This window comes from Mobula hypostoma, chromosome 5 (assembly GCF_963921235.1).
Source record: "Mobula hypostoma chromosome 5, sMobHyp1.1, whole genome shotgun sequence".
NCBI lineage: Eukaryota > Metazoa > Chordata > Chondrichthyes > Myliobatiformes > Myliobatidae > Mobula > Mobula hypostoma.
In genome coordinates, this window is record NC_086101.1 from 141856543 (window position 1) to 141881510 (window position 24968).

The 24968-nt window shown below is 38.0% G+C and overlaps 1 protein-coding gene and 1 long non-coding RNA gene across 4 annotated transcripts in view; one reads left to right on the plus strand and one right to left on the minus strand.

The window, feature by feature from the left end:
- Positions 1-12785, minus strand: part of LOC134347058 (uncharacterized) — a 34614-nt gene extending 21829 nt beyond the window's left edge. The window contains exon 1 of the long non-coding RNA XR_010018065.1: positions 12097-12785. This is a non-coding gene — a long non-coding RNA (uncharacterized LOC134347058). The remainder of the gene's footprint in view (positions 1-12096) is intronic.
- fktn (fukutin) overlaps positions 1-23138 on the plus strand; it is a 34054-nt gene extending 10916 nt beyond the window's left edge. The window contains exons 3-10 of one of the 3 annotated variants that reach the window (XM_063049106.1): positions 694-753; positions 1947-2144; positions 4340-4617; positions 8586-8718; positions 12917-13046; positions 15125-15258; positions 17234-17358; positions 20512-23138. In XM_063049106.1, the coding sequence (XP_062905176.1) occupies positions 694-753; positions 1947-2144; positions 4340-4617; positions 8586-8718; positions 12917-13046; positions 15125-15258; positions 17234-17358; positions 20512-20725 (1272 nt within the window). In that variant the 3' untranslated portion in view covers positions 20726-23138. The remainder of the gene's footprint in view (positions 1-693; positions 754-1946; positions 2145-4339; positions 4618-8585; positions 8719-12916; positions 13047-15124; positions 15259-17233; positions 17359-20511) is intronic. The other 2 variants (XM_063049109.1, XM_063049108.1) reach the window with 2 other exon arrangements.
- The last annotated feature ends 1830 nt before the right edge of the window (positions 23139-24968 follow it).

The window sequence follows — 24968 nt, forward strand, 5'->3', positions numbered from 1 at the left end:
TTCATGAAGGTCTTATGAAAGAAATTGGCTTACAGGATAGATGAAAAATATAGCGCTCCTTTGTAATGTTTTAGTAAAAATTAAAGCAGCCACTAGAGGACGCATCTTAACAATGAAAGTCAAATGCTATATTGTAAAAGAGCTTGTGCATTTTAATGTGGAGCCTTACTCTTCTGCTAATGAAGTCCTATTCAAAAATCATGACAGTTTTGGTTTTCTAATCTCAAAGTCTATTCACATTGACTCCCAACTACACATCACCCAGGTTAAGTATTTCATCCTAACTTTCAAAGCTCTCAATGGGTTTACTTTTCTAATCTCCTCTCGTTCTACAACCCTTCAAGATTTGTGCAGCAGCTAAACTTGACCTCACGCACATCCCTAATTTTAAACTGTTGTCTCCAAAGTTCTAGATTCCAAGGTGCTAAAATCTGGAATCCTCTTATAAATGTCTCTCTCCCTCTTTCCTTCTTTAAGACATTTTAAAAACTACTTTTTAAAAAAATGTTGGTTACTCTTTATAATGTCTCCTCAAGGCTTCTGTTTGGTATTTCTTTGATGCATCTCAGAATATTTTGGCATATAAAAATTGCAATGCAATTATAATTTCTTTGCAAGTTGTAGTACTGTGACATGTACACAGAGGTGGATTTGCTCATCATTGGTTTAACAAAATGTTTTGGCTTATTTCAGAATGGAGCAGACACTTCTGATTTCAAAAAAAGTTATTCCTCGGAAGATAGCGTGCCCTGGGTATGTACATTATTTGGACAGACTACAATTTCATGAGTTTATAGAGAGTAAACACACATTAGTAACATGCACACATGAGATTCTGCAGACGTTGGAAATCTAGAGCAACACATACAAAATGCCAGAGGAACTCAGCAGGTCAGGCAACATCTATAGAAATGAATAAATAGTTGACATTTTGGGCCAATGGCAAACATGGATTGTTTATTCCTTTCCATAGATGCTTTCTGACTACTAGGTTTTTGTAGCATTTTATGTGTGTTATTTAGCATCTTCTACTTTATCTCATCTAAGCTTCTCAACTGTTTGTGGAAGTTTTGCATCATTTTGTCAGTATTTTTCTGCTTGTGACTATATTTAATGTTTAATTGAAATTCACGTCTTTTAAGAAATTTTGGAATGCTTGCTTCATTAGTGTAATATATTAAGATTTGTTAATCTTATTGTTAAATCTGATGCTTTACTCTGGACTTGTATCCAATCTTGATGTGTGTAAACTTCAGAGCTTGTGAATTGCTGTCACTGGCATTAAAGTGTACTACGCTTTGATTGGCCACAAATACTTTATACTTTATTGTCGCCAAACAATTGACACTAGAACGTACAATCATCACAATGATATTTGATTCTGCGCTTCCTGCTCCCTGGATTACAAATATTAAATATTAAAAATAGTAAAAATTAGTAAATATTAAAAATTTAAATTATAAATCATAAATAGAAAATAGAAAAATGGAAATTGAGGTAGTGCAAAAAAACTGAGAGGTAGGTCCGGATATTTGGAGGGTATGGCCCAGATCCGGGTCAGGATCCGTTCAACAGTCTTATCACAGCTGGAAAGAAGCTGTTCCCAAATCTGGCCGTATGAGTCTTCAAGCTCCTGAGCCTTCTCCCGGAGGGAAGAGGGACGAAAAGTGTGTTGGCTGGATGGGTTGTGTCCTTGATTATCCTGGCAGCACTGCTCCTACAGCGTGCGGTGTAAAGTGAGTCCAAGGACGGAAGATTGGTTTGTGTGATGTGCTGCGCCATATATATACATCTTCTTTCTATTCCATATCAGATGAAGTATGAACAAGTGCTTGATAGTCATAGTTTTGATCAAAGAAGTTTAATTTGGTATATGGAAGTGTTGTTTCGTTTCTACCTGGAGGGCTATTGTAATTCTATTAATGCTGATGTCTGTTTTATTCCAGAAAGTGGTCAAAAAGTTTCTTGGCTTGGTATCAACCCACAACATTCCTTTGTATTTGATTGATCCTTTGGTTTTGGGACAAATGAATGAGAATATTCACAAGGACACAAGCACAGCCAGTGGTCTAAGCTGCCAGTATCTGTGCACTCCCAGAGAGGTTACCACATTTGCACTGTTGGGCAAATTCTGGAAAAATGAAGTGAGTGCAAGTAGTTTATTGATACGATGATAGAAGACACCTAGTGGGCATCATAGGACAATCAGATAGAAGAAGCAATTTTGCCTCATTTTCATGAGGTATTATATTTAATGTTTTGGATTCAGAATTGCAAATAATAAAAAAAAGCTTAGAATTATTAAATATGGATTTAGTAATTGGAAGCTCATGTTTCTATAATAGAAAGAAAGCAGGTTTGAAGCCCACATAGACAAAAGAGACTGCTCATGTTGAAAATTGAAGCACAAAACGATCTGCTGAAGGAACTCAGCATCACCTGATCATTTATGGGCTGGGTGTGGGGGAAGGAATTGACGTTTTGATAGTTTGAATTGAGGCACTGCAAACCCATATAATTCTTTCATCTGAGCAATAATTGGGAAGGGTAGGTAATGGGCACAGAGAATTTCTGAGTTAATTGAGGAGAGCTAGCATAGATTTGACAAGCTGGTTGAATTTTGTGGTGAGAAAATGGGGAATATTGAGGGATTGAAGTAGCTGTTGTAAAATGGATTTGTCGAAGATGTTTGATAAAGCCCCACACAAAAGATTGGTCAGCAAAATATTTGGCTCATGGAATTAAAATTCCGCTGCAGGATGGATAGGAACTTATCAGAGAAGCTGAGAATACATTTGTGCCCTAAAAACACTCGTGGGTATACGTTCAGAGTGAGAATATACCTTAGGAAAATATCTGCCTGATTGTATGCAGGGAACCTGACACTTGCAGCAATGAATGTTGTTGTTGGATGGGTTAGTCAAATGGTGCAACAGCTAAGATGTTGGATTAGGGCTCTAGCTTGGCCTGTCCATAACCTTTTGGATATGATGCTGCTATTTGCTGGAGATCAGTACCAGATTATTACTTTTGTTTTTTCTATGTTAATGTCTTCGGCATGGGAGTGTAGGATAGAACTTCAAATTTGCAAATGAGCAAAGCCTGTAGGTGTAGTAAATGGAGAAGATGGCTATTGACTGTGGATTACAGAATGTGAATTCAACTATCTGATCAAATTTAATACAGTAATTTGTGAAGTGATATATCTTGGGAAAAATAACAAAGATTAAATGACACAATTTCAGAGGATGTACAGGAACAATGCAGTCTGGATGTGTATGTGCATATGTCTTTTAAACTGCCAAGTAAAACGTATGGGATTTATAATTACTGCAAGGGAGTTATGTTGAATGTGTGAAAATATTGGTTTACCCACATCTGAAGTTCATAGAAACTTTTAACAAGGATATGGAGGTCCTTAAGTGGGATGGAAGATATTTAAAAAAACAATTCTAAGACTAAGCTAGTTCAGGAATTGGGTTAGACTAGGGAAACTGGGGATTTCAAAAAAGTAATTGGATAGGGGCTTGAAAGAGGAAAATTTGCAGTGAAACTGAGAGGAACGCACTGATGGGATTGTTGCACTAGGAGATCACATGGACTCAATTAACTGAATAGTCTGTGATGAAGCAGTCCTATGGTTCGAAACCAGATATTAATTTTATTGATTATCAGGTGTTTTACTTGTGTGTTAAATGATTTAATATCCACTTGCGTACATATCAAGCTCTATATAGCTAGACGGAATGGTTGATTCAAAACTTGTCAAATTTTAAAAACTGAAATGCTGCAGATGAGAGCGTAAGGATTAAGCTTTTTGGCTTATTGAGTCTGCACTGCCATTCAATCATGGCTGATTTTTATTTCATCGTCGTTCTCCCACCTTCTCTGTAGACTTAATCTTATCAATCAAAAACCTATCAATCTGTCTTAAATACACCTTCCACAGCCCTCTGTGGCAACAGATTCCACAGATTCACCACTTGCTAGCTGAAGAGATTCCTCCTTATCTCAGTCCTAAAGATAGCCCTTTATTCTGAGGCTATGCCCTTGGATTCTAGACTCATATACTAATGGAAACTAATGGAACATTGTTATGGGGTGAATTATGCATTTTATTTACTTTTGTATAATTTTGTTTATCACATATTTAAATTTCCTCTAATTCTGTTTAGTTAATGGTAACCTTCTTGGCAAGATGCCCTGTGGCTTTGGTGAATGAGGAAGAACCTCTTGCACAGTTTTTTGCTGTCTTTCAAATGGTGTTTGAAAAGTTTGTTGGGAGATTTGGACTGTCATGCTACTGGACTATTCAAAACTATTCTTTCAATTCACTGAGGTGTTCCTGAAGAGAGAAGCTGAAGAGCAGGGTTTCCAGTGGATGGAGCTAAGTGGTAAAGACCCACGACTGGCTGGAATGGATGGTCTTTCTGGAACTGAGATTCCACTACACTACATCTTCAAGCTGCAGAGTCACGCCATCCACCTGGTGGTGTTTTATGAGAGGAGCGGTAACTACCTCTGGCACGGGCAGTTGCGGCTGAAGCAAAATGCAGACAAAATGTTCATACATTTCCGAAAATTGCACTTTGGTCGCTACCCTGGAGCCTATAACAAGTAAGAGTACACTGTGTGATCAAAGATTTGCTTTACTCATCAAAATCTAGATCTCATTTTAAAATTCAGAGTATATGTGGTTCTGTGATAATGCATGTTTTCATAATACATTTGGATAGCCAAAGTTGACTTTCTTGTCATATGCATAAGTACACGTATGCACAGGGGCAATAAAGTGTAATTGCAGCCGCATCACAGGCACATAGCATGTAAGCAGCATTCACAAGAGGAACATAAATTAGACAAACTTTTCCCATAAAAAAGCAAAATTAAAACAAAAGAACTCAATTTTAGTACAAACTGATCAAAGTTATCATAGCTTTGCTAACTGTAGGTGATTAGGGTTTTGTAGGTTGGCTCAAAAACCAAATGATTGAAGGAAAGTAGCTGTTCCATCAGGCAGAAAGTACATAAGCCTAAGGAGCAGGGTTTATTGTGTTATTTTTTAGGCTTCTGTACCTCTTGCCTGATGATAACTGCAAGAAGATGGCATGTCCTAGATGGTGAGGGTCTTTGATGGATGCTGCCTTCTTGAGGCAGTGCCTCCTGTAAGTACCACTGGTGGGGAATGATATATCCGTGATGTATTGGGTAGAGTTCTCTACTCTCTGCTGTTTCTCATATTTCTGTGCACTCCCACTTGATAAATTAGGAATCACTATCTCTATTAAATGGGTGGAATTGATTGTAATGTGAATTCAATCAGGAACTAGAGAACTAAAGAGTTACTTTGGAAATTGATGAGCAGAAAAAAATAGTTGTCTTGAGTCTGAAAATACCTGTTTGTATGTAACCTTCCTGTAGCAATTAAGCACTATTGTCTCTTAAGATTACAGGCTGATAGTTTAATTGTTCATTGAAAATTGATAATTGGCTTTATTGACACTTTTGCAAATATATTATTAAGCAATATAACATACAGCCTTTAGGATTTTTAGCTTGCAGTTACAGAATAAATTTAAAGCCGTAGGTTTTTGAAAACAAACTTGGATTATTTACTCAGGAGCATCAGAGACTGAGGGGAGATATGACAGGTGTCTAAAATGGTAAGAGCCATTGATAGATTAGAGATGTACAACACTAAAGGACATTAAGGTGAGAGGGGAAAATTTAAGGGGGATGTGTGGAGCAAGTTTTTTTTTCATGTATCGGTAGGTGCCTGGAATGGGGCGGTAGTGGAAACACATGCTATAGTGGAATTCAAGAGCCTTTTAGATGGAAGCATGAATGTGCAGGGAATAGAGGGATATGGATCAGGGGCAGGCAGAAGTTTTGTTTGATTTGGCGTAGACATCGTGGGTCGAAGGGGCTCTTGCTGTCGTGTAATGTTCCATGTTCTATTAAAGGTTTATAGGCTTAAGATCAGAGGTAGAGAAAATAAAATGGATTTCAAGAGCATCTATGGAGGGAAATAAATGTGGTACCCTGCCCCAAAGACTATCATCCAGTAGCTCTTATGTCCGCAGTGATGAAGTGTTTTGAGAGGTTGGTGATGAATCATATCAACACCTTCCTGAGAAGCGTCTTGGATCTACTCCAATTTGCCTACTGGCCCAACAGGTCTGCAGCAGGAGCCATTTCATTGGCTGTTCACTCAACTCAGGAACATCAGGATGCTCCTTATTGACTACAGCTTGGTATTCAATACTATTATCCTCTCAAAACTAATCAATAAGCTTCAAGACCTTGGGCTCAATACCTTCTTTTTGCAATTTGATTCTCGATTTCCTCACTTGCAGATTCCAGTCAGTTCGGATTGGCAATAACATCTCCTTCACAATCTTCAGCAACACAGGTGCACTACAAGGCTATGTGCTTAGACCCTGCTCTACTCGTGTCGCTTTACACTTCTGACTGTCTGGCTAAGCATAGCTCCATTGCCGTATTTAAGTTGCTGATGACACCACTGCCGTGGGCCGAATCAGAGGTGGTGACAAAGGAGGGAGTCTGAAAATCTGGTTGAGTGGTGCTACAACAACAACTCAGTGTAAACAAGACCAAGGAGCTGATTATTGATTTCACGAGGAGGAAGCCATGGACCATGAGCCAGTCCTCATTGGGGGATCAGAGGTGGAGAGGATTAGCAACTTTAAATTCCTAGGGGTTAACATTTTAGAGGACCTGTCCTGGGCCAGTATGTAAGTGCATTTATGAAGAAAGCACAACAGTACATTATTTCCTTAGAAGTTTGTGAAGATTCAGCGTGACATCTAAAACTTTGACAAACTTCTACAGATGTGTCATGGAGAGTATATTGACTGGCTGCACCACACGCCGGTATGGAAAAACCAGTGCCCTTGAACGGAAAGTCCTGCAAAAAGTCCAACCAGTCCATTGTGGGTGAAGTCCTCTCCACCATTGAGCACATCCATACTGAGCTTTGTCACAAGTAAGCAGCATCATTGTCAGGGACCCCCACCACCCAGATTGTGCTCTCTTCTTGCTGCAGCCATTGGGAATAAGGTACAGAAGCTTCAAGACTTGCACTACCAGGTTCGGGAACAGTTCTCCTCAACCATCAGGCTCTTGAACCAGAGAGAATAACTTCACTTGACTTAATTTGCCCCATTACCGAACTGTTCCCACAATCCATTGACTCTTCATCTCATGTTCCAGATATTTGTTGTTTATTTATATATTTATTATTAGTACTTTTTTTTATCTTCCTTTTTGTATTTGCACAGTTGGTTGCCTTTTGCACACTGGTTATCACTCTGTTGGTGCAGTCTTTGATTTTTTTTAAAGGTCATTGGATTTATTGAGTATGCCCGCAAGAAAATGAATCGCAGGGTTGTATATGGTAACATATATGTACTTTGATAATAAATTTACTCTTCACTGTTTTAATGGAGGTCGGGATTGAGGACGTGATTTTAAGTTTAACTCTGTTTGGTTTCAAGTTAGCCCATTGCTTTGCTTTGCTTTTAGTTAGTTGCACGGTGGGTTTTTTTTTGGGGGTTTTTTTTTCTTTTTTTTTCCATTGATATATATAAAATCTAGTATACTATTATGTTATCTTGGTTTCTTATGCTTAAATTACATTGTTTGTAGTATTTTCTTTTTGGTATTGTTATCTTTTGGAATTTTATTATACTTTAACATTGTATTAATGTTTATATGGCTTACCTTTTTTGTATACTTACTCAATAAAAAGATTTAAAAAGAAAGAAAGATAATAAATTTACTTTGAACTTTTTAAACAGTCGACATAAATGCGGCCTGATCTGCTGAATTCCTCCAGTACTTTGTGTGTGCGATGGTATTTGATTTATTCAATTTTATTTGGGCTGTATATTTTACATGGACAATAATCCAGTGGGCTTCACAGTTATCACATGGAGCTTCTTAAATAAACTTTATCGTGCAAAATCAGACTTGGCGGCACCAGGTAATGTCAGCCAGGGAGTCCTGGTACCAAACATGTTCATTTGTTATCATTGATAACATAATGCATAATTGAACATGCACACCGTGACCATGTGAGTTTACCCTGAGGCTTCAAATTTCACCCACATCTCAAAACTGTACTGGTTAGTGGTTAATAGGCTACTGTGAATTTCCCTCAATGTAGGTGGGAATCACATTGGATGGGCCTGTGGGCATATGTTGTGGCTTCGCAGTGACACTTTTGATAGTGGTTTTCTTTAAGCTCCAGTGACCTGGGCTTTGATTCTAAACTAAAGTGCTGTTGCTGTGGAGTTAACATGTTCTCTGTGACAGGGTTTTCCTTCAAGTATTAATGGGCATGCTTGGAAAGAATAGGTTATATGGAATTAAGTAGATTGATGGTATTGCTCAAAGAGCTGGTTTGGATTCAATAGGCCAAGTGGCCTCCTATGTGATGAAATTATTTCATATTTTCTTTTACTACATAAGGAAATATGGAAAAAAAATTCAAATAGGATGGAGTAAAGAATCCAATTGCTTAACCATAAATATATTTGTTTTTTTTATGTATATATATATAGACCTGAGCTACACCTAGCTTTAGTTGATGGACTGGAAATCCATGTCCCTAAGGAAATAGCACACTTCCTTGAGGAGTTTTCTCACTCCAGGTTTGTTGAATGTAGATACAAGGAAGCAAAGATGTTTTATCAGGTTAGTATGATGAAAAGGTAATTCTGCCTGGGTAATTCATTTGTTTTTGACAGGAAGTTTTAAAATCTAAATGAATTAACTATTTGTGTAGAAGTAAATCAAAATAATTTTGGTCAGAAATTGAATTGCACTTTTTGTATAATTTACCATGGACATTCTGAGAAAAGTAATGAGCGAACAATTTAAGGTTGAATGTTTGAGAGTATGTAAGCCCTTAACTGAGAGGTGGGAGTCAAAAAATAACTTAAGTCATTAACATTAGTTTTATAATTGTGTGCTTATTTAGATATTGATGTACAACTCTGGAATAGCTTTCTGAAAATGTCATGTGTACTTTTATATAGCTAAGGTGCTACGGCTTTTGCACAGTGCTGTAGTAATTTTATGTATGGCACTGTCCTGCTGCCACAAAAAAAAAAGTTGTCATGACATGTGAGTGATGATAAACCTGATTCTGGTATGGATGTCTATTGTAGACTGAGAGAGGGAGGGGGTCAGGAAGAGGGGAATAATTGGGAAAGGGGAAATGGAGAAGGGAGGGAGCAGGAAGCACCAGAGAGACCTTCTGTAATGATCAATAAACCAATTGTTTAGAATTAAATTACCTTGCCTGGTGTCTCAGTGCTGGGTGTGCCTGTACCTACACCACCCCCTGCCCCTGGCACTACTCTGCCACCTGTTCCAATCCATTCTCACCATTTCCAACATCCATTGCTCCTGCCAGAGTTACAAATTGGCTCTCCACTCCACATTGACAAATACAGTACTGTGCAAAAGTCAGGCACACTAGCTATGTAACTGGGGTCCAAAGACTCTTGCACAGTACTGTATTTAGTGTTGTTCTATAAATATATACAGTAATAATAACAGTTTACTTCATGAAACAAAGCAGGGAAATTAGTGACATTAGATTCTGCGGATGCTGAAAATCCTGAGCAGCACACACAAAATGCTAGAACTCAGCAGGTCAGGAAACCTCAGTGGAAATAATAAACAGTTGACATTTCAGGTTGAGACGCTTCTTCAGGACTGGAAAGGAAGGGTGAGATGCAGAATAAAAAGGTGCGAGGAGGGGAAGGAGGATAGCTGGGAGGTGATAAGTGAAGCCAGGTGGGTAGGAAAGGTAAAGGGCGGGAGAGGAAGGAATATGATAGGAAAGGATGAAGGAGGGGCACTGGGAGATGTTATAGGTAGGTGAAGAGAAGGGGTAAGAGGCCAGAGTGGGGAATAGAGAAAGAGGGAAGGGGGAGGAAAAAAAATAAATTACCAGAAGGAGAAATTGATGTTCATGCTATCAGTTTGGAGGCTGCCTAGGCAGAATATAAAGTGTTGATCCTCCACCCTGAGAGTGGCCTCATTGTGGCAAAAAAAGAGGCCATGGACTGACATGTCGGAACAGCAGTTGGGGATAGGAATTAAAATGGTTGGCCACTATGAGATTCCACCTTTGGCAGATGGAGCGGAGGTGCTCAACAAAGCAGTTCCCCAATATAGCCTCCAACCTGATGGCATGAACATTGACTTCTCTAACTTACACTAATGTCCCACCTCCCCCTCCTACCCCATCCGTTTTTTATTTATATACACACATTCTTTCTCTCTCTCTCCTTTTTCTCCCTCTGTCCCTCTGACTATACCCCTTGCCCATCCTCTGGGTTTCCCCCCCTCCCCCTTTTCCTTCTCCCTGGGCCTCCTGTCCCATGATCCTCTCATATCCCTTTTGCCAATCACCTGTCCAGCTCTTGGCTCCATCCCTCCCCCTCCTGTCTTCTCCTATCATTTTGGATCTCCCCCTCCACCTCCCACTTTCAAATCTCTTACTAGCTCTTCCTTCAGTTAGTCCTGACGAAGGGTCTCGGCCCGAAACGTCGACTGTACCTCTTCCTAGAGATGCTGCCTGGCCTGCTGCGTTCACCAGCAACTTTGATGTGTGTTGCTTGAATTTCCAGCATCTGCAGAATTCCTCGTGTTTAAGTTCCCCAGTGTACGTACGTCTTACCAATGTACAATATTATGCACAGGGACATATATATAGCTAAGGTGCCTCATGTTGAAGAACTGTTTGGGGCTCTTAATAAAGGTAAGGGAGGAGGTGAATGGGCAAGTGTAGTGTTTCAGTCATTTGTAGGGATATTTGCTAGGAGAAGTTTAGTGGGAAGAGAGGAATGACAAGGGAATCGCAGAGGGAACAATCTGCGGAAAGTGGAGAGTGGGGGAAGGGCATGAAGATGTGTCTGGTGGTAGAAAATGAAGATGGCAGGGGTTACAGAGAACGATGTGTTGGATGCAGAGGTTCATGGGGTGGGAGGCAAGGACAAAAGGAACTCTAACCCTGTTAAAGTGACTGCAAGATGGGGTGAGAGCAGATGTCCATGAAATGGAGGAGATGCGGGTGTGGGCATCAGCCATGGGAATCGGTAGGTTTACAGGAGATGTTGGTAGACAGTTTCTCTCCAGAGATGGAGATCAAGAAAGGGGAGAGAGATGTCAGACATGGACCAAGTGAATTTCAGGGCAGGGTGTAAGTTGGAGGCAAAGTTGATGAAATTAACGAGCTCAGCTTGGCTGCATGAAGTAGTTGTCAATATGCTGAGGCCTCTGTTGGTCAGAGTTAACCATGGATATTGCATCCTAGCTGTCTAGATACACAAGCCTGGGCAATACGATATGGAGAGCAAACTGTTGTCCATGTAGCAAGCTCTCCTTCTTCACGCATCTGATGAACCCAAAAGAATGGCAGAGACCGATACAGTTTGGTACCAGCGGCGTCGCAGGAGTTACCAGTCAGCATTGAGCTCAATGTAGGACTGCCTTAGGGCGCCAGCTCCAGATACTTCCTGTGGGGTTTACTCCCGAAGTCTTCCCCATTCAGGATATAGCTGCAAGGCAGCGGAGGTTTGAGATCAGTTTTCCTGTTAGATGAGCTACCAACCACAGCTGACGAGCCCCATCTGCTTGAAGCAGCTGGTTTTAAGGCGCTGGTAACCCACCTTCAGGCTTAGTAGCAAAGCCACACACTTAGGCCAGGAGCTGGATTTGGTTGTCAGAGACTATTTGAGGTGAACGCTATTGGGAGTTTTTAATAGGTAGTGGGAGCATGTTCCCGTTACCACCCCCCCCCCCAACTGTAACAACCTTAAGGAACCAGTTTTCAATATAGCGCAGGAAATTAGTGAATATATTTGTTGTACATCCATATCCAAATAAGCACCCAAGGCTTCGGAATTAATTGGCTACACGTATTCACTCCACAAGTTGTAGGTCAAGATTATAGAACATAGAACAGTACAGCACAGCAACAGGCCCTTTAGCCCACAATGTTGTGCCAAACTTGCTAAAAAGCACCTTTTTAAAAAAACAAAAACAAATCCCTCCTACCTGCACAATGTCCATATCCCTCCATCTTCCTCATATTCGTGTGTGTATATAAACGTACATTGTGTTTGTTTCCATTCGCTTGTGTGGGCACACCTCCCAACTATGCCCACATGATCCTTCCACTGCAAAGTATTTTTTTATCTCATTGACTTCCTTAAACATTGCCCCTCCCCTACTGGCGTATTATAGCTGCAGCATGTACCATCTAGGGAAAAAAAATGCACTGTAGTTTCTTGCCACCTCTTAATGCTACCATCAAGGACAAGAGTAGCAGGCTTATGGGGACAGCACTGTTTTCCAAGGGGTATACTGTAATAGCAGCAAAATAACTTCATCAGTTTGATAAAATGAGTAACTATCATATTTTCTGTCCTTATTATGGATAGACAATGCCCTCATCCCAGATGAAATGAAGAGCTTAGCCAATTAAACCCCACACTGTTAAGAAGAATGTGAAAATGAGATCATTTTAATTATTGTACATAAATCAAATAATTAATGATTTCATTAGGGAAGTAGGTGGGCAGATGGTTAAAATGCTGCAAGGAATTTATCATTTCTTGGAAAAATATATTTTTGTTTGGATATCATTCTTTAATGTTTATTGCTCATTTGCTTTAATGTCATTTTATTCTAATAATTGTGTATTTATCATTTATCTGTGTATATCGTAACATTGTAACAGTTTGTTTTGGGTGGGAATGTTATAATTAATATCAAATTATATAAATAAAAAGTCTAAATTCATAAGGGCACATCAGTTCTAAAAGAGGCTCGGTTTTACTCTGCTTATGTACCATGTGCATTTCATTCATAATAGGTATACCCTGAAGACACAAGTCAAGATGCCACAGATTTTAAGAAAAAAGCTAAGCATTTGCTTCATCTGGCTGCAAGGACATTGGATAAACAGAAGGTGCCATTCTGGCTCAGCAGTGGAACGTGTCTTGGTGAAGCATCTTGTGCATTTTCTGGAGTAGATTACTGAAAATTTACTTAGGATTGCTCGACAAATATAGAATTGCACTTAACTTCATGAAATAAGGCAGAGAGATTGGAGAATGTATTCATTCAGAGTCCCAACAGCTTATGAAGTTCAGTGGTCTTGTGGCTTTAAGATTGAAAGAATTAGAAGGTGTATGGTCATAAAAGGAATTTGAGAATTTTGCTGGGAGCATGAGAGGACCATAGGTTCCTCAAAGATCATTTATAATAATATAATTTAACCTACAGTCAATTTGTTGGAGGAATTTCAGGAATGACCGAAAGATATTCATGCTGGATTGATGAAGACCAGGAAACACAAGGCTATAGGGATCATTTGAGACACCGTGAACTTGTTGAATGGTGAAGAAGACAGATATTTTTTGGACTTTTCTTGTTACTGTTTATTAATGGTAATGTGTGCCATTAGGAAAATATACATCAGATTAAAAGCAATCAGCCCAATTAATACTGAAATAGTTCTTATAAGAAACTTCTCCTTCCTGACGTGCATCTAGTTTAAAGTCAGCTGCTCAGAGAAACTAAATAAATGCTGTCTTGTAAAATGAAGAAGAGAACTTGGAAATTTTGGTCCACTGTGATTAAAAGAACCAAGGGTACTAAAATTTGATTGGTATAAACTATTAGTACACACGTTATTCCAGAGGCTTGTGTATACATATCTAAGTTTATTCTTCAGAGATTTAACTTAAACCACCCCATCTGGCACCAACAATCATTCCATAGTCAAGTCACTTAGATTACATGTCTTGCCCCATTCTGATGTTTGGTCAGAACAACAACTGAACTTCTTGACCATGTCTGAATATTTTTATGCATTGAGTTGCTGCCACATAATTGGCTGATTAGATATTTGCATTAACAAGCAATTATACCTAATAAAGTGGCCATTGAGTGTCTATAGGGAGACTGTGACAAAGACTGAGTTTATACAATGCATCTGGAGGAAGTTAGAAGTACAAATTAGTGAGAAGTGGAATAGGCTGAGCAGGAGAGGAAACAGTACAACAAGCAAGATATAGCAGAGAAATTTTGGGATAGTGAAGAGTAAGGAGGGCAAGACTGGTAAAAGGAATACTGTCAAGCGTTGAAGCAAAAGGCACTATGGAAGTAAGGGATATCATAGAATAGTGAATTGCATTGTTAAATTCGCAGGCAGTGCTACTGATAATACTGGGTATCAATGTTTTTTGTTAGCACAAAACCAAAATATTGTACTTGTTAAAATCTGTAATAAAAACAAGAAATATGCAGAGTACAGGCAACCCAGAATACGGTTGTTTGTGTTACTTAAGTTCCCTTGTGGAATTCACAAATCACTACCCATAAATTTAAGAGGTGGAATTTGCTCTCACAAAATTTATGTAAGGATAAAAAGTAAACATATAATGTTTTCAACTTGTGTTTCATTAAGCATGCACAAGTAATGGGCTTTACATTATGGAAAATTGCAATATTAATAGTTTTCTAGGAATGCAAAAATCCTCATCCTTGTAAGGAAGGGGTTCCCTATACTTAGAAAATCAGGTGGCATTGGTAGATCAAAAAATTAGTAAAGTTTTGGGTCAGTGACCTATTCAAGCATTTTTGTCATGGCTGTAATGGAAAAGCCCAGTACTGTAATTTCAGAAACAAAATGAGATCTTAATGTTGCATTGAACTAAGTTTTGCAAAGCCAAGCAAAGTTCTTATCACATCTTGCTGTCAAATCAAATTGTTTATATTTATTAAATTTATATTCAGATTATTTATATGTATATTTATATTCAGATTATTTATATTTAATGTGTTTTGTCTTTTTTATTGTATTCTTTATGCTTCTTGTGTTTTTTTTATGCTGTATAGATCCATAGTAACAATCATTTCATTCTCCTTTACACTTGTGTACTGAAGAATGATATTAAACAATCTTGAATCTTGAAATTGCTAACTTTTGCTGATTTTTCATGAATCATTACAACAGCTACAAATTGCCTCTGATGTTTCTTTTGTTGTCTTGAATTTTGATGTCTGATTTTTCTAGGATGGTTCAGACAATGTAACATAATCCCATACAGTAAAGATGTGGACTTGGGAATAATGATAAAGGATTATAAGCCTGATATCATCACTGAGTTCCAGAGGGCAGGACTAACACTGAAACACAAATTTGGCAAAGTGAGTCAACCAGATGATTTGTTATTATAGAAAATGATATATAATTAAGCAATTTTCCTAAATAGTTTACTTTCATAAAGTATTATCTTCTTTGACATCACTTTGAGCTAATACTCAGATATTTGTAAGCCTGGTCACAGCACTTAAATGAACTATGTCAATTAAAACCATGCTAGCACTCATTATAGAGCCAAGAAACAAGCAATCAAACTGAAACAAGCTATAAAACAATAAATTGTAACAACTATAAAAACAACTAGATCTTCATGTTGTTTTTTTGAACTTGCCAATATGTGCAGCCTAAGCAATGCAGGTGTCTTAGAATTATATCACTCTAGAGTGTTCTGAAAGTTTTATTTCTGGACAGTACTACCTTTCTTTTTTTCTGCGGTCAGGTCTAGGGCATGAATTCTGCTGTAGATTTTGTCTGTTGACAAGCCGAGAGAACATTGGACAAGAGATTCCTCACAGGACTTTTGCGTTTTTGTCCCTTTTCTGTGGAATGTTATCTACAATGAATTATGGCAATCCCTATTACATTACAGCTAAGCAGAAAGCCTAACAATAGAAATTAGGTGGCAGGAGCACTGAGGAAGCTGACATATAAAAACCGTATCAACAGATTAAACTATTAAATTGTGGTGTTAGAAGTTTTATTTTTGTGCCATGAAGGGGACCTATTGCTGAAATTGAAGGAATGGTTAGACATTACATTATTACTCAGACAGTGTGTCCATCAACTGTGTACAATAATAAATGAACACATCCTCATTGGCAGCTGAAGCAGCCTCACACAAACAAGAAGTTAAACGTGACAACAAATCCACTGTGGTGAAGGAAATCTTTGTGCTAATAATTGAAAACAAAGTATTTATTGTGAAAAAAGAATAGAATTAAATTTTTTTTAACCTGCAAGAGCACAAATCCACTTTGGCAAAAAGAGCAAAACAAAAGATTGAAATGTAATATAATGTAGCATAACAATATAAGAAATAGGAGCGAGTGTAGATCATTTGGCCCTTCAAAGCTTTGAGGGAATATAATGCCATCTACATCCTAAAGTTAACTTGTGTTATAAATGTGATTCTTTTTGCAATTAGTAAATTCAATATTTTCACCTGCCTGCAGTTTAGTTTACCCAGGTTGTGACTCACCCAGTTGGAACTTCTCCAGCATTGTAATTAAGGAATCATAATCACTTATTTATACTCAAGATATTCTAAGAATCGCCACAGTTTGAGCTTAGCTGATTGTTTCTTATATGGAACTTCATCAAATGCTGTTAAAGTGTCCATTTATGTTAAATTATAAGGCCCAACACAGCCAACTTGGGGCACCATTTGATCAGCGTTTGGAAAGGATTTTCTGTGGATGGACATTATTTTAAAATTTAAAGATATGGTAACAGATACCACTGGCCCAATGAGCCTGCACTGCCTAATTACACCCATGTGACCAATTAACTTACTAACCCGTACATCTTTGGAACATGGGAGGAAACAGGAGCACTGAGAGGAAGCCCATGCTGTCATGGGGAGAACGTACAAACTCCTTACAGACAGTGGTGGGAATTGTATCTGGCTTGCTGGCACTATAATAATGTTCTGCTAACCACTATGCTATCATGCTGCTGGAAGTATTTATGCCTTTTTTTTCAGTTGTTTTCTATGTTAGTATTCAGTATTTAACTTCCAGTCGAAGAGCTTTTGGGGTTAAAAATTTTCCAGTGTAGATGTTGAAAAATAATTTGAACAAATTGGCATCACTTCTCCTCCCCGCAACAAACTCCCAATCCCTTTGTCCATATATGCCATTCCTTAGATCATTTAAAATCTAGATTCTAATTGGGATTGGTTTCAACCAGGCTCAAATTGGATAGGACTATTTGCCACATTTGTTTTAATTCTATTCTCTTCAAAACATTGCAAGAAGCTAAAATTAGACAGACTATTTTATCTGTTCTGTTTTGTTTCAGGAAGACGACAGTCTTGAACTTTCCTTTCAGTTAGCTGATTTGAAGCTGGACATATTCTTTTTCTATGAGGAGGATGATTACATGTGGAATGGAGGAACCCAGGTCAAAACTGGCAAAAAGTTCAAGTATGTTATTTTTTCTACTTGTTTACTGTTCTTGATTATTCTCTTCCAAGTGCAGATCCCAAGTGGTTAACCAATAGCAAAATAATTAGCATTTCCAACATTTGTAGTAAAAATCAGAAAATACTGGATCTTCTCAGCAGATTGTGAAGCATCAGAGGACAGAGAAATGAATTTAGTGTTTTAGAAAGTTATGATAAAAAGTTCTGATTAAATGGTATTGATCACAAACTTTTTGACCTGCTGAGTATTTCCAACACTTTTTGGTTTTATTCTTAAATGTTCCTTGCTATAAGATGACATGCAATGCTAAACAATCTCTAATGATCAATCCCTTCAAGGTCACACTTCGCCAAAATCAGGTGTCCATCTTAAAAAGATAAAATATACATCATGTAATATCTACCTTGTTTGTTACAGACATCACCAACATGCTACATACTCCTAATCTTAGAAAAAGAAAGGAACAATTGGATTTCTAAAGGAGATTGTGATCATTTTTGACATTGTTGCATATTCAGTATTCTTTATGTGGCATTATATACAATATGTGCCTTTGATTCAAGTTTGTGTACTGAAAGCAATTGTATCCTGACCATTGAAAACATCAGTCAAAAGCTGACTTAGGTTACATATTAAGGCATTATTTAGTAAAAGAAAGACACTCCCTGACCTGCTACATGCTTATAGCACTGTCTGTTTTTATTTAACATCACAGTTTTTCTCTTGATTATGATGTTTGGAACCCAGCTATAATAGGGACAAAAATAATTGGAGTCACAACAATATTTCAGATTTCATTGAATATTTTTAGATTTTCTTTCCCTTTGATATAATGGGAGAAAGGGATTTGGCAGCAAAAGTAAGTTTTAATAAACTAGGATTAACTCTTTGCATTTGAAGAGACAATGCAATTGACAGCATCCTCTGTAAAATCTATAATCTCATAATCTCTATAATCATCCACAAATGCGCAGTTAAATGCAGAAACTATGGACATCTGGAAAATAAAACGCAAAGTGTTGGAAATACTCAGCTGGTCAGCTACCATTCATGAGCTTTTGTCAGTGTAGAAATCCCAAAATGTTATCAGCAAATTGTTTCTCCTAAATAGAGTGTACTGTTTTTCACTTTTCATGGGTGCCAACCAACCGGTGGGAATATTCAAAGACATTTTCAATCTCACTGCTCCGATCGGAAGTTCCCACCTGCTTCAGAAGGGCAAAAATTATACCAGTGCCCAAGAAGAGTAGTGTGAGCTGCCTCAATGATTGTTGTCCAGTAGCACTCACATTTACTGTGATGAAATACTTTGAGAGGTTAGTCATGGCTAGAATCAACTCCTGCTTCAGCAAGGACCTAGACCCACTGCAATATGCCTATCACCACAATAGGTCTACGATGGACACAATCTCAAGGACACAAGGTGTACACAGCCATAGATCACCTGGACAATACACTTACCTCAGTCAGGAAGCTGATCATTGACTGTAGCTCAGCACTTAACACCATCATTCCAGCAGTCCTAATCAAAAAAAAACTACAGAATCTAGACTTCTGTACCTCCCTCTGCAACTGGAACTTCAACTTTCTAACCTCCAGCCTCAATCTGTGTAGTTTGGTAATAACATCTCCACCTCACTGACAATCAACACTGGCACAGCTTGGGATGTGTGTTTAGCCCACTGCTCTACTCTGTCTTCATCCATGACTGTGTGGCTAGGCATAGCGCAAATGACATCTATAAATTTGCTGATGATCCAACCATTGTTGGCAGGATCTCGGATGGTAATGAAAGGGCATACAGGAGCGAGATATACCAACATGTTGAGTGGTGTCAGAGTAACAACCTTGCACTTAACATTAGACCAAAGAGCTGATTATGGACTTCAGAAAGGGTAAGACAAGGGGAACACACACCAATCCTCATAGAGGGATCAGAAGTGGAGAGAGTGAGCAATTGCAAGTTCCTGGGTGTCAGTGTCTCTGAGGGCCTAACCCAACATACTGATGCAGCTATAAAGAAGGCAAGACAATGGCTATATTTCACTAGGAGTTTAAAGAGATTAAAACACTCAAGCTTCTACAGATGTACTGTGGAGGATATTCTGACTGGCTGCATCACCATCTGGTATTGGACGGGTGGGGTGCTACTGCACAGGATTGAAATCAGCTGCAGAAAATTGTAAAATTAGTCAGCTCCATCATGGGTACTAGCCTCTGCTAGGCTCGATCATCTCAGTTTGTGTAACCTCACAATGAACAGCACTCATTCTTAGTTTGCCTCCTAGTTTGTTCATTTGTGTACACTGAGTTTGATTGTCAGATTTCCAGTGGGAGCACAGTTAATATCAGCAACAAGCCTTTTGCATATGTAAAGCACTTTTTAACATCTAAGGAGGTTTGCAGGATCACTTTTGGATAAAGGGGTGTATGGTGCTATAATGTAACTGGTAGAGCTGTTGTCTCATACCTCCAAAGATCCAGTTCGCTCTTAACATCTGCTGTCTGTGTGAAGTTTCCACATTCTTCTGACAATATGGGTTTCCACAGGGTGCTCCAGTTCCCTCTCATTTCCGAAGGTGTGGGTTGCTGGGATAATTGGCCACTGTAAATTGGAACTTATGTGTAGGTGAGTGGTAGAATCAGGAGTGGGCTGATGAAAGTATTGAGATAGCAAACTAGGAATAATGTAAAGGGGTGTTTGGTCAGTGTGAACTCAGTGGGTCAAACAGTCTGCTTCTGTAGCAAATGGCTCCATGAAACATTGGCAGTGAACCACAAAAGGATATAATAGGACAGGTCAAAACACAAGAGATAGAAGAACTGAAAATTATATGCCATAAGTTGCTTAAGACATATCCTTTCTAGATAGGGAGAAGAAATATGGGTTGCTCAAGAGACCAGAATTGAATAACCTCATTAATCTCAACCATAGTTTAAAGGTGTGCAAAATACTGGTGTTTGATCTGTGGGCTTCAAAGTGGTCAATTCATAGAGAATAATGACTTCTGGACACATACAGTTAGTGTGAAAGGCTGTTTTCAAAAGTGAATGCACATTATGTTGATTTTATATTATTGCACAAAGTAAGCTCTTGCTGTTACAAAATATGCTTATTCTGGCTTCCTGTTCTCTTTGCAAATTGTTTTATAGATACATATTTCCTAAATTTATTCTCTGCTGGACTGAATTCCTAGAGCTGAAGGTTCGAGTCCCCTGTAAAACACTTGCATATGTGGAAGCAAACTATGGCAAGAACTGGGAAATTCCTGTAACCAGCTGGGATTGGAAAAGTTCCCCATCTAATGTTCAAGAAAATGGAATTTGGCCTCCCAGCGAATGGGATGAAGTTATCCAGATCCATTGAACAGCACTGCATCTGATCCCCGGGGTAGCAATAGAGAAACAATGACCACCACAACAACCTTAAAAAACTGGTTAATGTGGTTAATTATCTCTGGGCCAATCACCGACCATGAGAGAGTTTGTAGCACTGGAGATAAGGTGGTCAGGTGACAGCTATCTACTGGCATCAATAGTGTTGACAGTTTCCTTTTGATTTGTCAAGGAAGCCTCTTCATTCATGAAAAAGCTGTTTGGATACTGACTTTCAATACATTTCATGATTAGGATAACGTCTAGTGGTAAGTGTTCAGTTTTTGAATTATTTTATAAAATTTACGCTACTGAACACCAAGGCAAATTAAAGTGTTAACTTATTGAAATGCTTAAATTATCTATTTATTAATTAACTGAATTCTACATAAGTCACTAGATTTTGGAAAGAGGGTACTAATCAAAGGTACAATCCTAACTTTAATTAGTGACAGGTTGGATGTGCCTAAATGTAAGGATATCATACACTGGGTGTCAGGATGCTCTTGTGTTTACTAAATTTGAGGAAATGATCTAGCTAAGAAAGCTTGTTTTTACTTTTGGTTGATGTATTTATTTGACGACTTCCTTGTCTTCCTTGCAAACAAAAAAAGGTTTGCTTAGTCTTTGTCAACATTTTTTTTTGCGTTTGGAGCAGAGAGATTTCAGTAGTCGTACAATTAACCTTTGTACTAATGTTAGGTTAAATGGCCAGTGACATTTCTAGTACTTATACACTGTCATTAAACTGGAAGCATTAATGGTTTCTCTCTTCACGGATGTTGCTTAACCTATTGAGAGTTTTCTTTTTTTTTATTTATTAAAATATATTGTGTTTGTAATACTTTGTAAAACTGTCAGAATTAAAGAAATGGTTTTCAAGGTGCTATCCACTATCAGGAATGGACTACAGTATATATGAGTGATAACCACTTAATAATGTGTATGTTCTGCAGTAAAAACTGCATTCTGACTTGTCAGTTTTTGCAGTGAAATCTGTGTTTTCTGTATTGAAGATGTGTGTTCTAAATTTTTATTTTGTGTGGCAAATGATTCAGATTGACTGAAGCATCTAAAAAAAGACATTAAAAATGAACTTAAGGAAGTCCACTTTTGTGCATTGTTGAAATGTGAAAAGGACAGGAAATGTGATTTAATCCTAACTTTAATTAGTGACAGGTTATATGTGCCTAAATGTAAGGATTTTTTTTTCAAGCAGAAGCAAAATGTTTTATGATGGACATGAGAGAAAGTGCTCAAAGTAACATATAATGTTATGTTCTTAAACTCAGGACTTTTACTGCACCAGCACAAAATTGTATTTTTATTTAATGTAATACATCATGTATGTGTAAGTGAATATGACGTGGAATTGTCTGACTTAAGTTAACATGAAGTTAATTACCTTATATTGTGCTGAATTGTTTGGAAAACATATGTGGTGGCTCTGTCTTTTTATGTTATTGTTACCTACAAATTAAGCGTCTCATAAATAATCAAGATGGCAGTGTTTGCATTCTTTTGGATATTTGTTTTGAGTAGATTTCAAATATATTTGTAAGAGGAACTATAACCTAGCTAAAATAAATCATCTATTTATTTTTATCAAAATAAATCAAGTAAATAATCATCTAAAAAGAATGTATTCTCACAAAAATTTCCATGATCACTTTTAAAGATCTGAGAAAAGTGCCAGGTGAGTGAATAGGGAGCTGGCATCTGGCCTGGATGGCTTTCTTATACACCATAATTTAAAATCAACTTTATCGATACCTCTGGAAAAACCTCATTTGCTTTTCTCCAGAACACAAATATTCCAGTTAAGTGTCATTACAACATTATTGCTAAGCTAAAGGAAGTGATAGGGTCATCCTCTGGTGTCAAACTGTTTAGTAAAGGAAACTTCTCAATTTAAATTCTTCAAAGTCCTTTACAAATTGTGTGCCATCTCAATATTCTGCAAATCAGAGCTGCGCTGTTGGTTGACTGAACACAAAATTGCTGTTATTTCTAGAGAAGTTGATGGCTGTTATCTTAACCCAACTGTCATGAAATAGCTGCTTTTCCACTTCATACCATGTCTTTCTTAATTAACAGAAGGCGGAGTCTAAGTAAGTGAGTCTTGTAGGGAATCCCCCATGATCTTTACTCCGCTTTGAACTGAGGCTGTGGCCTGCACCAGCTGCAGTGATGCTTGGCTCCGTGTTTATTGTAAAAATTCAATTGTGAATGCTATTTGCTTTGTTTTATTGTTTGCACATTTTTTTTTTCTCTTTCTGCACATTGGGTGTTTGACAGTCTTTTTTAAAAATGTGTCTTTTGAGGTTTCTTTGTTTTGTAGCTGCCTGTAAGGAGGCAAACCTGAAGGTTGTATAATGTATCCATACTTTGATAATAAATGTATCTTGAACTTTGAAGCATCAGTTTTTGGCTTTCAATTATTTTTTGTTTACAGTCAGTGGCCACTTCATTTGGTACACTTGTACACCTGCCTGTTAATGCAAAATCTAATCAGCCAATCACATAGCAGCAACTCAATGCTTAAAATCATGCAGATGTGATCAAGAGCTTCAGTTGTTGTTTGGACTAAACATCAGAATGGAGAAAAAATGTGATCCACTGTATGTGACTTTGTCCATGGAATAATTGTTGGTGCCAGACAGAGTGGTTCCAGTATCTCAGATACTGCTGATCTCCTGGGATTTTCACACACAACAGTCTCTAGAGTTTATAGAAAATGGTGCGAAAACAAAAACATCCAGTGAGTGGCAGTTCTGTGGGTGAGAATGCTTTGTTAATGAGAAAGGTCAGAGGAGAATGGCCAGACTGGATCAAAAGCTGACAAGGTGACAATAATTCAAATAATCATAGGTTGCAGAAGAGCACCTCTGAATACACAACATATCGAACCTTGGAATGGATGGGCCACAGCAGCAGAAGACCATGAATATACACTCAATGGCCACTTTATTAGGCACAGGAGGAGCCTAATAAAGTGGCCACGGAGTGTATATTGACAACCTAGAAGAGGGGCAGGAATAAGATGTGTAAATGTGCCCATTGCATGAAAATAGATGGGAAGAAATGTTGCAATGGTGAAATTTAAATCCTGCAACAGGATATAAATGGCTAAGTAGATGAAAGCTTGACAAAATATATTTAAATTAAAAGCTTTGGGAAATGGGTATGGCTGCTAATCTTTCTTATCCATTTGTGCTCCATTCATAACCAGGCCAGATACTATGATCCCCTTTCGAAACTATCTAAAGTATAACCTAATATGGATACGCATAATTTTATAACTCAAAATTATAGCCTTTGTGCTGTTTTGGGATGATAATTGGAAATCAGTTTCTGCTTATTCAGCACAGCTAATGATGAAATTAAAAATATAATAATTGATCCAATGTATTTGCTTCCAATAAGTGACTGTAATTTTACAGCCGGATTCTTAAATCAATCATGACAGAATGGCAGAGCAGAGACTCAGTAGACCGAATAGCCTAATTCTTTTCTTAGGTCTAATGATCTTGATGTCATAAATTCCTTCATAGTGAGATGTTTCGTTACTGGCAAATTTGTATGTGTTCTTGAGGTCTGGAAAACTTGGCTATCGTGGCCTATCAGAAACTCTTTAGGGTTTATGTGGTGAAATTATATATAAATTTATTAAACTTGCAATAATCAAAGCAGATTTTGAACATTTGTAATTTCAAATTATTCAGATTCATTTGTTTATCACATGTACATCAAAATATGCAATGAAGTGCATTGTTAGCATCAACCAACACAGCCTAAGGATATGCTGAGGCAGCTTGCAAGTGTCACCACACATTCTGGCACCAACAGCATGCCCACAATGTTGAGAGGAACAACACAACAACAGATTCAAGTACATTTATTATCAAAGAATGTATAGATTATACAACCTTTGAGACCTACTTGCTCACAGGTAGCCACAAAATAAAAAACCCAAAAGAACCCAATTAAAGACGGCATCAAAACAACAACAGCGAAACAAGTCCCTGTCCTCCCTCCCACCCACACACACAGACAGGCCCAGGATAGGCTGACTCCAGTCATCCTGCCTCTAGTTTCTGGTCTGGACTCTTGAACTCTCACAGCCTCGGGCCTCAGACTTCTAGTTATGCTGACCCAGGTGCTTCAACTGTCGAGCCCTGACTTCTGTTAGCAGTAATTATGTAGCTTCCTATTTGTCACTGCTATTCTAGACA